This window comes from Zosterops lateralis, assembly GCF_965231275.1.
Source record: "Zosterops lateralis genome assembly, chromosome: 1".
NCBI lineage: Eukaryota > Metazoa > Chordata > Aves > Passeriformes > Zosteropidae > Zosterops > Zosterops lateralis.
Window position 1 is genome coordinate 136,111,444 of NC_139762.1, and position 16,612 is coordinate 136,128,055.

A 16,612-nucleotide genomic window follows, 5' to 3' on the forward strand; every position below is an offset into this window, starting at 1 on the left:
ATTCCCTGAGAGAAAAAAAGAAAATCCCCAACATAACTTTCCCATTTCTTTTAAAAAAAGTCTGCAAACAGATTAATTTATCTCCATAACCATTAAATTATTCCCCCACGCACCCACAAAGAAATTGTGGTGGCCCAAGATTTCCTGTTTGAAATAGTTTTATTTGGGAATAGAACTGGAGTTTAAAACTTGTGTTGTATTGCTTTGGTGTTCCTCTCTTGGTGCAGTGGTTTAATAACTTAAAGATTTGTTTAGAACTTTCAAGCTCAGTTTTAGAAAAAAATCTACTTTGCAAATAATAACTTTGATACCTACTATTTCTGGACTTCCTTACCAAGACTGGTTTTTATTTGGAAAAATATTTTTATTCATTTAATTTTCTCAGATGCCGCTTGTTACTAAGGGATCAACTTTTTCTCCTTTCCGTGGTCCAGTTGATAAAAACTGCAATTCTTCAAGTTAGAAAAAAACCATATATATTTTTAAGCTAATTTTTAATTAAGAGCAACAATAAGCTTTAAAAATCTGCCTAAGTATTTAGCATGAGAACCTTAATCAGGATTTTTAATTACTGCTGCAGGACAAGTGACCAGCTCTGATCAAATGCCGGTTGTTAATGAATTCACTGCAGGAGTACAGAGTGCTGTTTATTTGAGTTTTAATGTGCTTTATTAAGCATAAATCTTGCTGCTTCTACAAATTTCCCTTCTCTTTGCCAGACCCCCAGTATTCCAACAGCCTGTCATATTCCTTGGTGCAGATGTAACTCACCCACCAGCTGGGGATGGGAAAAAGCCTTCCATTGCTGCAGTGAGTAAATTGTGTCCTGGTTTTTCACCCCAGCTCCCTCCTGCTGCTCAGCTCTAATGCATTTTATTGCTTTCAATCCTTTTGTGGTCCATTGCTTCCGATTGCCTAATTATAGCATTATAAATTATTTTTCTGCAAGAATTTATTGAAGCTTCAGAGAGCTTGCTCTGATGCTAATTACTTAAATGTGTTTATTAACTTGTAAAATGCCTGAGTTGCTGATACACAGAGGAGCTTTTCTGGGAGCTGATATTTATCAGCAGCCTGATAATGAGCTGGTGCATGTTTAAATCTGCTTCTTCAGCACTTAGAAATGTTCAGAATTTCTTCATTGCTGATAGGGAACTAGGCTGGCTCCGCTGTGGTTTCTGGGGACTCAAGCTACCACAAAACGTGCAGTAATCTCTTGGAAATGGACTTCTTAAATACAGGGAATGGTCTTTAGCTTGTGTTATGTCAGACACCTGTAGTGGCTGCTCGGGATTGTTTAATAATGAAGATCTTTGGTGATGTTATGTATCTGTTTTAAAAATTATACCTGTGTGTCCAGGAAAAACCAGATGGAGATGGGCTCACTTCTTTAGTTTTTTTTGTTTGTTTATTTTTTAAGTCCCATGCCACCTTTACAGTATATGGATGTTAATGTTTCATTAACAGAAAAATCCCTTCCCTTGATGAAGGGCGTGGGTATTTCTGTGATCCATCACCATTTCCGTTTGATGAATCCAAAAAACGGGCTTCAAACTCCTGTGCTGCAGTCTGAACTAACTTCATGGTTCCATGGTATCAGTGCTCCAAACTGTATTTGGGTTTTTAAGTGCCCGTAGGTGACAACAGGAAATGAGTCTTCTATATTTCAAACAAGTTTTCCCTTTCATCAGGGTGTGCTGCCACAGGTGGACTAAACCCAGAGCTGGTTCCAAGCACATTTTAATTTCTAACACATCTTTGCCAGGCCAACCACTCAGTGTGCAAGATGCCATTGAAGACAGTGCACGAAACACCTTTATTAAAGTGCTTTCTGGTTTGATGCCAAGCCTTTTTGCCCAGGTTGTAGGGAGCATGGATGCTCATCCCAACCGTTACTGTGCCACCGTGCGGGTGCAGCAGCACCGCCAGGAGATCATCCAGGATTTGGCTGCCATGGTCAGGGAGCTCCTCATCCAGTTCTACAAATCCACGAGATTCAAACCAACTCGCATCATCTTCTACAGGGATGGTGTTTCTGAGGGGCAGTTCCAGCAGGTGATACTTGTCTGTTTGAACTTCTGATGGTGTAGTTTCGTGATAGTAATGAAATTTTATGATTCCACCTTGGTGTGATTGGAGTTACAGGAGATATAACCTCAACAAATCTTCCCTCAACAAATTTGTTGGATTTTAACCAAGCAGGCAGGAGAAGTGTTTCCATATTTTTCATTTGCTTTTGAAAATACTTTTCTCCTTTAAAATATTTCCCCTTACAGAATTATAAGTGAAAAGTGTAGTTTTAGCACTCAAGTTATGTTCCACATCTGTTTCCTAATTAGGATATATTAGTCAGACTGTATCCCATAGAAGTTGGGCAGTAAAGAAAAATTAAATGGTTTTTTTTTTTTTTTTTTTTTTTTTTTTAGCGAGGATTAATAAATACTGGATTTTCACAGTCACTTTTACTCCTGTTAAACTCATCAGATACTTTGTCATATTTATTTTGTTTGCTTGCTAGTACCATATTTTATGAAATACTTTTCTATATATTTTAAATACATTTATATACACTTTTCAGTATTTATGTATGTAAATGAAAGACACAGAATTGAGTCAGCTTCTCAAAATCCAAGAGGAAGAGAGGAAAGGTCACTTGCTAAACTTGAATTGGTAATCATTGTATCAACTTTTGATATATTCTCTTTTCAAATGTCACTGATTTTCACTGAGTTTTTCATATATAATTAACCCACATTCCAAATCATTGCTTTTTGGTTTGTTCCACTTTCCTTATTATTGATGTCTGTAGTCCTGCATGGGACTGCACAAAGCTGGGAAAGAGCAGCTGTGCACTTCTGGATTTTATCCCTTGTTCTGGTCCGAAATATAATTAGTCTGTTGTATTCAGCAGCCTAATTTAATGTTCACTTGTATTTGGTAGTTAAAAAGATTTTGACATGCAGATTATTAGTCCAAGCCTCATGCTTGGAGCTGAACAAATATGAAAGTAGCTCTCTCCTGGCTCAGGAAACTGCTGATGTAATTTGCCCTCATCAGGGGAAGAAATTAAGGTTTGGTCCTGAAAGCTTTGACATCTCATTACTCTGAGTGACAGTGCAGGAAGGAACATGATAAATTATCTGTGGATAAAGAAAAGGAATCTGTAGATAAGTGAGAGTAATTTGTATGATGGCAAAGTTGATGTTGCTCACATCTCTGTGTGTGGCTCAGGTTCTCCACCACGAGCTGCTGGCCATCAGGGAGGCTTGCATTAAACTGGAGAAGGATTATCAGCCTGGCATCACGTTCATAGTGGTGCAGAAAAGGCACCACACCAGACTCTTCTGCACGGATAAAAACGAACGGGTATGTTCTCACTGAGACCCCCAAACGTCCAGCAGGCAGCCAAGTCACCAATTACTGTTTATTTGTGGTACTTTGTAGGGGGGAAAGAGAGTCCCCAAGTTGATTTTTGGTATTTTCTGTGGAAGAGAAGACACCCCCAAGTGTTACTGAGAGGGGAGAGTTCCTCATGGCAAAGCTCTGCTCACAGATTGGGCTTTCCACATCCTTTTTCCTTCTGTCAGGCTTCTCTGTGGGAGCACTTGGAGCCCACTAGGCTTCAAGGCAATAATTAGTAACTCCCAAAGCTGACATGAAGGTGGTTGTTATATTAATAAATGGTGTGATTAATGGTGTTAAATTGTTTGAAAGTAAAGAGTATTTTGATGTTCTGCTTTGAAGAGATTTTGAGGGAAGAGGTGGCCTGCCTGACAAGGAAGGATTGTCCCCTTGTAGGTAAAACAGGAAAAGTTACTCCTGTCCTGGAGTGGGAGGTGAAAAGAATTTGACAAATCAGTTGCAGGAACTTCTTTTTACATTATTCAGAAAACCAAATCTTTTTAGGTAATTTCTAAGAAGATTTTGCAGCTTTTCTCTTTTTTTTTTTTTTTTCTCCATAGTAGAGACACTCCAGATTTTTAGTTGGAACTAAATTTCAGTTTTGCACATTCTTTCTTCATTTTCTGCTTTTTATAGATCTCTTTCTTGTGTTTGTTTTCCTGACTATACAACTGAAAAAAACCCCACCCTTTTGTGTTGTGCCTCAGTGTCTTTGCATTTCCTGTTTACACAGGTTGGAAAAAGTGGAAACATTCCAGCTGGTACCACAGTGGACACAAAAATCACCCACCCCTCAGAGTTTGACTTCTACCTGTGTAGTCATGCTGGGATTCAGGTAAGACATTTTGTGTGGCATGCTAACTTCTTAACTGTCAATGTTTGTACTAAAGCTACTTTATCTGATGGCTTTTTGTCAGCTCTGATGTTTTCAGGGTGAAAGTGCATTTCAGTATGATCATTTAATTTCAGAGGTGAAATTTTGAGAAGCACAGCCCTATCAAAAAAGGGGAATTAGTTTGATAGGGAGCAAGGAGGGAGGTTGTTTTCCTTTTAAAGGAAAAATTAGCTGAAGTGTGTAGAACCGCTGCCAGTGGCTTTTGGGGAAGTTCAGATTTCGCTGCAGTTCCCCTGCAGAGGTGGCAGTTCAGGAGCTGTCTGGGAATGCTGATGAGCTGTGTGATCTGGCTCCAGGGAACAAGCAGACCTTCCCACTACCACGTGCTGTGGGACGACAATCGCTTCTCGTCGGACGAGCTGCAGATCCTGACGTACCAGCTGTGCCACACGTACGTGCGCTGCACGCGCTCCGTCTCCATCCCGGCGCCCGCCTACTACGCCCACCTGGTGGCCTTCAGGGCCAGGTACCATCTGGTGGACAAAGAACATGATAGGTGAGTTCACAGTTTGGAATTTCTGCAGCAGTGGGCTTGTAAATTCTGGGATCAGTGGTGTCCTCAGCAGTTTGGGGGTGGGTTTGCTCTCACTGCTGAGTTATGCTGCTGGAACAAAGCAGAAGATGTTCCTGTGCATGCTGTTTTCTGTTTCAGAACATCAGTGGTGCCTCAAGGGTAATTAATGTTTGACCATTCTTTCCAGAAGAAACTAATGATACAGAAACATATGCAAGGAGAGGCAGATTAAACAGGGTTTCTCTTCTCCCCCAACCTGTTGGTTTTTGTTTTCCCCCCCTCCCCTTCCTTCTCTTTCAGTGCTGAAGGAAGCCACACTTCTGGCCAGAGCAATGGCAGAGATCACCAAGCACTTGCTAAGGCAGTCCAGGTGCACCAGGACACGCTGCGCACGATGTACTTTGCTTGACATGTTTTAATGTTCAGCGGCTCCGGACAAGGCAGAGTTGGATTCACACCAGACCAGCTGCACTTAGACCAAGAGATGCCCTTCCCCAGGGACAGCCAGCAATGAGTGATGCATCTTTATTCCTTTCTTTCCCATTTGCAAGGAAGCCTTCCGTCCAGAATTTCAGACTTGGTCACAAACTGCATTCGCCTACCAAACCCCACCGTTGTCGGAAATGTGGTTTGCCAAAAATCTCTGAGCTGCTTGGTATAAAACAGACTCAGATTTTATAATTAAATCAAGAGCTGCAATCTCAGGGCTTAGGGAAGAAAAACAAAAAAAACCAAACCAACAACCCAACCCACGAAACTCCCTGTTCAGTTTGCTGTTCATTGAGTTGCTTTCGATAATTTGGAAAGATCTAATTCATACTGAGGTTTGATGAGCTAAAACGCTGTGAATCAGCTTTTAGTGCAAAGGAAAGCAAAGCATTTTTTGAGTATTTATGAAGCCTTGATTATTCTAGATGCATTTACAAAATTTTTATTTTCAAAATAAGAGCGTGACAAAATTCTGGTTTCTAAATATCTTATAAAGATTATTCTCAGATTATTCTCTGTGTGTCTAAGGGCAAATTGTATTTTCTGAAGCTTGTTCTTGAATGTTTTTTATTGTGCTGCATTTTAAAATGTTTTTCATAGACTAAAGAGGCATTAAAAAAAAAAAAAGAAACCTGTACCTAAGCTTTTAATAGCTCCAGTTAGATTGGCAGAAGAAAATGTGCCATTTAAAAAAATTTGTAAAGATTTTTTTTAAATCATACTGACAGCTAACTTTAGGATTTGTCATACAGGACTGTGACACTTACTTTCCAAAGTCTCTAAAGAATACGGGTCTGTGGTGATAAATACAGTACAATCCTTTTTCACTGTTGTTTGAGTTAATGTAAATTTTATATATGTTTCACAGTATTAATGTGATAGACTAGATGTTATTATTTATTTTTATTTACTAAGGAGTGCTCATTATACTTCTGTTAACATATCAAGAATGCTTTGAACTTAGAAAGTAAAATCCTTTTTGTGGGGACATTACTCTTCAAATGCAAAAAAAAAAAAAAAAAGAATGCAGTCGATGTGGTGAGAGAGATGCAGCCAGTGTCTGTTGTAGCTTGGGATTTGCAGAAAGGCTTTTTCAATGTGCACACAACACAGCAGCTTTTACCTCTGCGGTTCAGACGCACACAAGACCAACATCCTACGTTCATTCAAGCACAAACCAGTTGTATTTTATTTATATGTCGAGTAGTGGTGAAGCAGGAGCTCTGCTAGAGGAGAGGGGCTCACTGGAAGTTGGGCAGAAGTCAGAGAATCTATGCAGTAAAAATAAACATTAGGAAACTGAAGTTTACGTAGGGACAGAGGTGAAACTCTCTTTGTTATGCATAAGAACCGTAGGAAACCAGAGAGTTTTGCCATTCTCTTAAGAGAAGCATTAATTAAAACTGATAATTATTAGACAGATGCTTCTGTTAGTTTGCACACTGGATTCATAAAAACCATAACACACATGTAAACCATTGCACTAATGACAATGCCATGACCAGGTTTAGGAGAAAATGGAAAAAGCCCAGGAAAGTTGTTTATGCTGACTTGATCTTTGTTTTTCCATGGGATAACTGAAATAAGACGCTGAGAGGCAGGTTGGAAAACCTTCATTCTCTTCCACTGATGGATTTTGCTTTGTCTTTTCCCTTTTTTCTGAGCAGCTGCTCAGTCTCTATTTGGACACTTTTACCTCTGGCCACTGGGATGGGCGAGTAGCTTTAACCCATGCAGAACTCTGGGCCACAGGGCAGGTCAGCTGCAACCAGCTGGTGTTGGATAAGCTAGAAAATGCCCAACCTTTGCTGCATAAAGACATTTAGGTACATAATCCCAGTTCAGATCTTCACCTCGTAGCAGTGCGTTGGTTGTTCTGTAGGTGAAATGTAGAACCTGTTAATAGAATTATCATATTTGTATTATTCTAACTGGGTGATTAGGCTGCTGGCTCAGAGTGTCTTCCTGGTCATAGTTCTTTCAATTCAGATTTCTGTAAATTTGAAGCAAATCCCAGGTAGCATTGTCTGTCTTGCTGTGTGCCAGCGAGGTTGTACCTACCTCCCCTCAAGTACCCCTAAGCTGCAGATCCTCCCCGTGGTGGGTGTGTTGCACTTCTCTGTGTTTCCTTCAGAGCTTTCCTATTTCAGTGAAGATATTCATTTGGCAGAGTTTTATATAAGAATTATTTTTATATGAATTCTTCTTATCAAATAGGATAAAGATAATCCATTTAAAGACATCATTTTAACTTATTTGCTGTCTGTTATGCAGAGACCTCTTGGATGTGAAATTCATTCCCCTCTTTCCATGCAGATCTGGGGACAATGGAATTGTACAGGTGGTCAGGTGGGGTGAGGAGGGCAGGATCTGTCTTGACCTCAAATCTCATTTCTGAAGCTGCCTGGGACTGCACTGCATGCTATTTAGGGTGTTTCCTTTGTGAGAAAAGGAGTTTTAGGCAGGCCCTTAATCTGAGAGTAGCTCTTGTTTGTGTGTCCTCTTGGAAAGAGCAGAAATTCTGTGTAGCTTTCCTTCCCTCAGTATGAGGAACTTGGAATGTTTATGTGCATTTCAGGACATTTTTACCTTTTACAGATCTTTCTAAGCCTCTAATACTGCTAATTCTTTATGCCTTGTGTCTCCCTCCTTTTCCCTCCCACCAGTGGTGAATTAGTGAATAATTTAAAGCCTTTTTAAAAAAAAATAATTATTAACTGTATACTCTATGTGAAGTACAGCATGCTGGTAGTCCAGAACCTCTCTTTCTGGGAATATTTTTAATTACATATTCAAGAATGTCTCCTGTTCAAAAAAACTCACCACAAACACTTAAAATACTAGTATTATTTTTTATTCTGTACCTCCCACACATCTGGTGTAGAATAGCAACATCTCAGGTCAACACAAAGCTCCAGAAGTCTCAGTCTCCCCCAGATTGGTGGTGGAGAAGAAGTGGCAGCTGAGGTCACTGCTCTGAGTCTCTGGGTCACTGTGCAGGTCGGGTCAGCAATAACCAAATCTGTGCCACCCTTGGGCATTTTCCGGACTGTGCAAAGGAATCCCACTGCACAGCCCCCACAAAACAGCATCAGCAAGTGTGAAATGCCCCTCTTGGGAGGTGACAAAGTACTATCAGAAGACATGAAATGCTTAAAAGTTTGGCTTTTTTTCCCCTGATGTGCAAAATCTAATGCAATGACGAGGTTTGCTTGGTGGTGGAAATTTCTGCTCCAGTGGCTGAACAGAGTAACAAGGCCACCAGCACCCAGGAAACAATGGAGCTGATCCTTAGGAGCAAATGTCCTGTTGGGAAATGCTGGAAGGAGATGGATTTGTCTCTGCCTTTATGTGGCATTTAAGACAGCCCTATGCAATTTAACACGTGTGTGTGTGTGTGTATGCACTGATGTACAGAGTGAGATAACTTGTTTTATTAGAACTCCTTATTTTGCCTTGGTTTGCTTTAGAATATTTGACTTTGTGAATTACAATCAATGATCTTCCATGTTCCAGAGCCTTTGGCACAGGAATTCCCTTGTTTCTTGATCTGTCAGGTAACAAATACCTTTGATCTCCATCCAGGCCCCCAGGCAGCATTCCCTGATTGTAAAAGCAAAAAGGTTGTGAAGGTTTGGCTTTAATTCTGCCTCTCTCAATAAGTCCTGCAGCCTTTGTCTGTTGTAACAGAGTCTTGTTCTTGTTGGAACATTTTTATAATGATCCAAAGACAAGAGGTTTTTCCACAAGGATTTTCAAATTAAAACTTCTGGAGAGTAGGTGTGAGAAGTTTAGGTTGGGTGTGTTTTTTTGGGGTTTTTTTTTTTTTTTTTTTTTTCTCTGAAAAGATTGAAGTTTCTAAGATGCTTCTAAGTTTTTCTTTCTGATTAAAGTTATTTGTGTATGTGCCCAAAGGCTTTTGATTAAATAGTAGACTCAGTCAAATAAGCATCTCTGGTGGCATAAATAACCCATAAGGGACTTTCTTTTTTTTTTAAGACGTCTTTTACACATTAACAAAGCGAATGTAAGAAGAGTTCTCAGTAGTTTTAACACTTGAGACCAGTGTAATTAAACTCACTTGTTTTCTTATTTTTTAATACTCTTTTCCTTCCACAGCATCTCTCTTTGTGTGGTTTTCCCCATGCCTAATGCAGGACAGTCCTTTGTTTTTTACTTTTATATTCCATTTGGTAACATGCTTCTTGATGCACACATGCCATCTTTCTTAAGGAAAACTTCAAGTAGAAGGTAATTGCACTGATTTTTGGGTTTTTCTAAATTCCCTTTTTACTGTAAGTTGTGGTGGTGTTTTTTTTTTTTGTTTTTTTTTTTTTTTTTTTTTTTTTTTTAAAATCTGCTGTAGCTGTTTGAAAATACTGTAAATAGTGCTCTGTACAGCAAATACTGAAATGCTGGGATACCATTTCTTGTCATATTTTCCAGTGTTGAGACAGGAGCTTTGGTGTTAAATGCTGTTATACTTTGTGTGCATTATGGTATCAATCCAAGAAGGGCACAGTTGCTGTAGTACAGTGGAAATATTTAGGGTTTGTCTGAATTTGTAAAACATTTCTTCCTTCTCTCCTCTGTGCATATTTCTCCCAGACCACAGAGATGTAGTTTTCCGGCTCTCACTGTGCTCATTGTCTGTTCAAATGTCAGTTTTGGTATCAGTTTGATGACTGATGGCATTAATGTAATATTTGGATTGGCAGCTGTAGTTCTCACAGGTTTTCCCTTCTTGCCTGATTCTTGTGTTGTAGAAGCAGAACCAGTGGATGTGGTAGAATTAGTGGAATTACAGGGATTTGGGATCCAGTTACCATGTCTTGCTGTGGGGTTTGGCAGTGCAGTGGATGTTTCAGTGCTGTGAGCTAAGGAGTGGTGTCACCCCTGCCTGCCCATGGATCTCCCATCCATCAGCAATTGCCTTTTGCTTCCATAACCCTCGGGGATGGGACAGACCCCAACTCCAGCCCCATTGTCTGACAGTAGGATGCAAACAGCAAGTTCTGCCTCCTGTTTCTGAGGGTTAATGACTGGAAAGATGCATTTCTGAAAGGGTTTCATCCAGATGATATGGGAAGGGGGTTCTGTGTGTGGTTGGTGTGGCACAGAATCTGTTTAATCCCATTTAATGTTTCAGTTGCTTTGTCAGAGTAGTTTCTTTGAAGTGTTAATTTGAATGTAATTGCTTGGCCAAATCACTACAGAAGTGGGTTTGTGAGAATCTTGAGTTACAAAGCAGGTGCAGTTCAAGGCTACCTCCTGTATTCCTTCATGGAAGAATTAATTGAAGTGAACCTCCCACTAAACAGCCAAAATGCTCCCAGAGGGACTGGATTTGTCCTGGTCTGTTCCTTGCTGGGAAGTGGCAGTGCCATACTGTGATCCTGGATGGCTGCTCAGCCTTCCCTCTGTCTTCTAGAGGCATCCCTGTGTATTGAGAGGGAACCATGATGTCTGGAGAGGCTGTACCTAGAACAGGGGCTAGACGGAGTTAAAGGAATAAAGTAGGTATTTATTAAAGGGCCTTCAAATGAAACACCTTGTCCTGCCCAAGAGCCTGGCCAAGGCTACACCCAAGATGGACAAAGGGTCACGAGTTTTCACACTTTTATAAGTTTTTATCCATTTACACATTGGGGTTAATTGTCCAATTACAGCTGCAGGTTATGAATTCCCATCCTCCCAGACTGCTCTCCTCAATTCACTGTTGTTTGTAGTTTTTGGGCCTGAAGCTGCAATGGTTCTGGGGCTGGAAAAGGATTGTTTTGTCTGACCACACTGTGAGGAGAACTTGCTAGCACTTCATGTGAAGTTCAGAATTATATACTAATGCAGTACAGAATCTGGAAAATATGAAAGTTAAGTCTTAAGGCACCAACCAGACCTGGCAAGTGGCACATCTGGCACATCTGCCTCTGGTCAGGGTCACTCCATAGCAGCAGCTCCCTCTGTGACCTTTCCCTTCACTTGAGTTTCTATACTGTTGTTTTCCAATTGAAAGATGTTTCTGTACTTTACCTTTTGGCTAGAAAATGTCAGGTTTTCTCTGCAAGTGACATGAAGGTGCTTGAAATATATTTTGAGTCTGAGGCAAAAAATATGTATTGGATTATTTTTAATGTGTTTTTTTAGATAAGTTGACACATGACTGGAAGAATTAATTATTCCCTGCTCAGAAAATTATAAACTTTAAATGTAGGAAAAAAACCCCAAACCAAAACACCAAAAAGCAATCCCAAACCCCAGGTATGTTCATCTTGGGGCTATTTAGTGTCAGTTCTGTGCAAAGCTTTGGTCAAAACTCAACCTTTGACATAAGTGCCCATGGACTGAGGGTGCTTTAAGTGACCTGAAATGAAACTGTAGAAAACTCTGTTAATACATCAGATTTTGTTTACAATTATTCCAAACAAGCTTTCTCATCTCAGAACAAACCACTTTGCTGACAGAAATACCTATTGGAGCACAGTGTGCTGGTGTGGTTTCATAGCAGTGTTAAGGTTGATTTTTATTTACAAGTAACTGGGCTTTCTGCTGTGGATTTTGGCTTATCAGAGTGAGTTTCCTGGGATTCTGTGCTCCCTGCAATTTCCTTCCCTCAATATCTGGGTCTAGACACTAATGAAGCTCATCCATGGCAGGAGGATTGCTGATGTCCTGACTTTCTGGAACCCAGATTTTGCAAGTGACTGAATAAACCATTATAAATGAGCTCATTAATGACTGAGTGGGGTAAAATCCTGTCAGTTTGGTTCAGTTCTCAGTCATGATTTAACAAAGCCCCCCCAAAAGTGTGAAGTGCAAGGTGAATGGCTGCTTTAGAGAAGATGTTTCACTACATTGTGCACTGCAGATCGTGGACACTATTGCGGGCAGGGCTTGCACTGTGCAGAGATGCTGAACAGCTGCTCTGACATTGATGAGAGCAGAGATTTGTGTTTTCCAGACAAGGCAGACCCCCAGGATCATCAGGAAGTTTAAGGAGTGAAGGAGTTCTGTGCTGGGTGCTTCTCATGCCCTTGAGAAGAGAAACACCCCAACCCTTGGGGAAATGAGAGAGGAAGTGAGGGGAGGCATTTCCTTGCAAAATTGCCAATTTAAGCACTTGTTAAGGTGACAGGTTAATTCTGAGTTTTCCTTCTGGCTTCCCTGCAAGTACTCCTCAGAAGTCTCCACCCTGCACCCATCTGGTGGCCCCATCCCAGCTGGGGAAGGTTGGCAGGGAGCTCCCCAAAGTCCCTTTGTGGTGTCAGGGAGCTCTGACTTGGCTAGGGCCAGGATAGGGACAAGGGCACTGCTGGGTCTGGAGGGACGAGAGGTTGGCAGGAGTTCACTGTGGGAGTTGTGCATGTGGCAGCCATGCACCTAAATATCCCCCAAAAAAGCAATTCCTTTGGATTTGTCCATGTAGTGCCTCAGCAGATCCATCATAAACCTGCCTGTGGCTGCTCTTCCACCAGCCAACCTCCCTGTGTGGTTTGAGGAGCCTTGGGTTGCATGGCAATTCTGTATCAAAGGGAATAATCTTTTCCACAGGGTTCTCAGGAGTGCACAGGTTTTAGTTGTATTTTTTTCCACATTTTGGATGTGCTGTTGAACCATAGACTTTAATTTTGTGGGGTTTTTTTTTCCTTCCTTTTTAAAGCACAACTAAATCACCTGGAACAGCTGTTCTCTGCTCATCAGCAGGGATTGCAGATGCTGTCTGACCTGGGAGCAAGGCTAGGAGTTGTCCCAAAATATAAATTTAGACTTTTCTGCTCATTTTATGGGTGGTGTGTTTTGTGGTTTTTTTTTTTTTTTTTTTTTTTTTTTTTTTTTTTTTTTTTTTTTTTTTTTTTTTTTTTTTTTTGAGTGTGCTTGGCAATCATGAATGCTGAACAGGTGAGCAGGCAAACCTGGAAGTCTCTAATCCCTGGCTGGTGCTGTTTGTGTTTGCTTTGTTAGGTTAGATTTCCTGTCAGAAAAAAAAAAAAAATAGAATGTGGACTGTTTTCTGTATTTATCTTTTTTTTCCTGGTTTTGAAGCCATGAATAGAGGATGCTTCACCCGTGCCAGTTTTTGTGAAATTGCACATTTTTGCCTGACATGTCCTTGATTCAAAGCAGATCCTATCTGGGCTTTATGGGCACCCCAAAAACCTCAGCTGCTCTGGTTTGGATCAGACCTCTCATGTACCAACATGACATGCAGTGAATTTAGATTTCACCAAAGTTAGTTCTGTGTCAGCTGTGAGGTGCTCAAACCTCACTGTTTTATAGCACTGTTTCTGTGCTATTAAAAACCAAGGATTTGACCCAGATTTTGTCATTCCTGATATATTTTCTCATGAAACTTAATGACTGAGCCCTTCAGTTGCTCATCTCATTTACAAATGACATCTTGGTAATTGCATTTTAAAGAAAATAACAGAAAAAAACCCCAACTAAACAAACCATCAAAAACCATTAAGGAATAGACTTTAGATTTATCTTGGAAAATCAAATTTTCAATGAGGTGCAATGAGGAATTACATCTGGCAAAGTTCTTTGCTATCCTGAAGAGTGTTACCACTTCCTTTGTGTAATTTGTTGGTAAAGTTTAGTAGATTTGCTTGGTCTGTGTGTGTGGCAGGACAGGGGACAGTGCCTAGGTTGTCTAAAAGATACAAAGGCAGTATTTGGCTGGAAGTAACAAGCACAATTTCCCTGGATTTTGCAGTATTTTATTAGTTGTACAATCACAAAGATTTCAGCATTTAGGGCAGTGGATAAGTAAAGATCCCTGGATTTCTGTGCAGCAGAGTGATTGACTTGATCTTGGGAGGGTGAGATGGAAAACAGAATGTATTAATTTTTATTTTTTTTGCTTTAATTTTGGTACATTGCAAAATTAACTGACTTTATCTGTTAAGATTTTATTAATCTTCTGTTTTAATAGTTTCAAATTTTTTTAAAAATTATTTTTTATAAAATAACTGAATAAAAAAAAGAACCAAAAATCAATCCAGAAGCTTCATATTGTAAATGTTCCCTTCAATCAAAATGACCATTTAAAGTTTGCTTCTTCTTTTTTTTTTTTTTTAATTAAAAGAAGAAAAGTTATGATATTAAGGTCGTTCCAAGTGGTACTAAATGTGTTGAGTAGTTTTGCGTGTGTGTTGCATCTCTGTGGTTCTCGTGCTTGCAGTATTGAAATGATTAGTGCTGGCTGGGTGAGAGTAGCACTTGTAATGCAAAACCTGGCCCAGAATTCTCCTCAGCTGTCTCTGAAGGGCATCCCTGGCCCTAGAGGGTTTCCCATGGAGGTTGGAGACATCACTTGGCAGTGCTGGGGGCTCACAGAGGGTGGAATTTATCCATTGCTCCTCTCGCTGCCATAGGTGAGCACTTGTGTGATGCTGTGTGGCCACGCCACTTTAAACTAAGCCTTAACTAAGTGATAAATGTGTCAGATTCCTCTCTCAGAGTATGCAAAAATACTGTTCAACGACAGGAGGGTGTTCCTGTAGAGCTGCAATGTTAGTAAAGGCAGTCTCCTGGGCTGAGAAATAAGGGACACCTGTAACTGTCTGTACTGTGATGCCTCTTTGGGCGCTGGCTGGGCATTCCTTTGCCAGCCCACCCCAAACAGGCTTTCCCAAATCCCAGCTTTTTGTTGTCCTTGTTGTCAGACATATTCTCCTCCCTCCCTCTGCCAGCAAATCTCTGCCTGAAGGAGGATTGTGATTTAACATTTCAAATTTTACATCCCAAACAAAAGCCATTCTTGAATTCTGTGCTTGCTTCGGGTAGGTGCCATCGCTTCCACTTCTTATGACTGACATAGGATCCTTAAAACATTTTAAATAGAGGCAAAAAAATATAAAATGTTGGGGACCCGGCTTGCTTTTGTTTTATTTTTTGTTCCAATTTGGACCTACCTCATGTAACCAGTTGGGTGCTAATTACTCAAATTGTCAAGATTTGGCAAAGGTGACCAAACTAACCCCATCCACAGCTCAAGCGCTTGGGTTTCTTGTTCCAAGACAACAGTCTTGGATTTGAGTTCTATTCTTTGTGCCTTTGTGTTTTTTTCCCCAGTGTACAACAATCAAAACTCATCTTCCTGTTAAAAAACAAATTGTTTTTAACCACGCTACAAAAAACTGAATTTAAAATGTTTTTCGGTCTAGCAAGTTGTAAATTAAAGTATCACAGCTGACCCAGGCAAAGAGAAATACCCAGTAAAGAAGGTTTTGGAAATATTTAATCCTGACCCCAGATCTCTACATCTCTGTGTCTCTGTATTTGCACATAGCACACGACTTTGTGTGTGTATGTGTATATCTATAAATATAAAAGGAAAGGACACGTGTAAAGGTGAGGGAATAAAACATCATTGACCTTTCCACAGTTTTGTATGTAACAGTTTACAACTGTGTGTTTTTTCTACTATGTGAACCTTTTTTACTGAAAAAGAATTCCTTTTCAGAAAGCTTTAAGTTGTGATATGCTATCATTTTTTTGAAGTTTAAAAATTTTTTTTTAAAAAATCCACTTTTTACCAGTACCTACTACAGAGGGCTGAATCTTTGCTGTAAAATTGTATTTAGTTTAAATATGAAAAGAAAAAAAAATCTATAAATGGGATTGTAAAAGTGCTGACATTCCATCATAGCAGGACTTCCAAGCTGTTTCCTAAGGCTTTCTGTTGCAGAGAGACCCAAACAAAAGGAAAATGCCTCTGTTCAGTGTTTTTATAAAACTGCTCCATCAGGTCTAGACTTAAGCTATATTTTCTAAAGCCTAATCATCCTTTAATATGCTGCAGAAAAATGATCAGCATGGTTGCACTTTCTCAGTAATAATGTTTGCCCTGCAATTGGCTCGTGATAAGGACTTCAGTTTTTTTAACAAAACCAATCGTACTTTGGGCAGAAGGTAATATTTATATAGGTACCTCAAGAGAAAAAAAAAGAGCCTGAATATGCTGCATTTTGTTTCTTTAACATTTTTCATGTAGCATTTGTTTGCTTTTTCTGGTTTTTTTAGATGACTTCGCTACCTGTTTACTTTGGGGGACCCCAGTAGTGTTTTAGGCTGTTGTTTTCTCTGGATCTTGCAGAATGTAGTATCCTCCTGCCTCGGGATGGTGCAGGAGTTTGGGATGAGATGTGCCCTGCAGCGTGCACACATGGGGAGGGGGACCATGGGAATTCGCTTTAAAGACTTCAGGAAAAGGATACTATATTCCTAAAACAGACAATACATGTTCCTCATTCTTAATTATGGTTTGTTGGGGGGGGGGTTTGGCTCGTTTGCTTTCTTGACTCTTTTCT

The 16,612-nt window shown here is 40.1% G+C and overlaps 1 protein-coding gene and 1 long non-coding RNA gene across 3 annotated transcripts in view; one reads left to right on the plus strand and one right to left on the minus strand.

Moving 5' to 3' along the window:
• The window catches only part of AGO2 (argonaute RISC catalytic component 2), a 48,187-nt gene extending 40,722 nt beyond the window's left edge, over window positions 1-7,465 (plus strand). For both annotated transcript variants that reach the window (XM_083859555.1, XM_083859556.1), the window contains exons 14-19: window positions 720-810; window positions 1,861-2,055; window positions 3,232-3,366; window positions 4,136-4,237; window positions 4,594-4,793; window positions 5,112-7,465. In XM_083859555.1, the coding sequence (XP_083715681.1) occupies window positions 720-810; window positions 1,861-2,055; window positions 3,232-3,366; window positions 4,136-4,237; window positions 4,594-4,793; window positions 5,112-5,220 (832 nt within the window). In that variant the 3' untranslated portion in view covers window positions 5,221-7,465. The remainder of the gene's footprint in view (window positions 1-719; window positions 811-1,860; window positions 2,056-3,231; window positions 3,367-4,135; window positions 4,238-4,593; window positions 4,794-5,111) is intronic.
• A 2,000-nt stretch (window positions 7,466-9,465) lies between these two features.
• LOC310908495 overlaps window positions 9,466-16,612 on the minus strand; it is a 199,142-nt gene continuing 191,995 nt past the window's right edge. Inside the window, exon 2 of the long non-coding RNA XR_014589863.1 lies at window positions 9,466-13,171. This is a non-coding gene — a long non-coding RNA (uncharacterized lncRNA). The remainder of the gene's footprint in view (window positions 13,172-16,612) is intronic.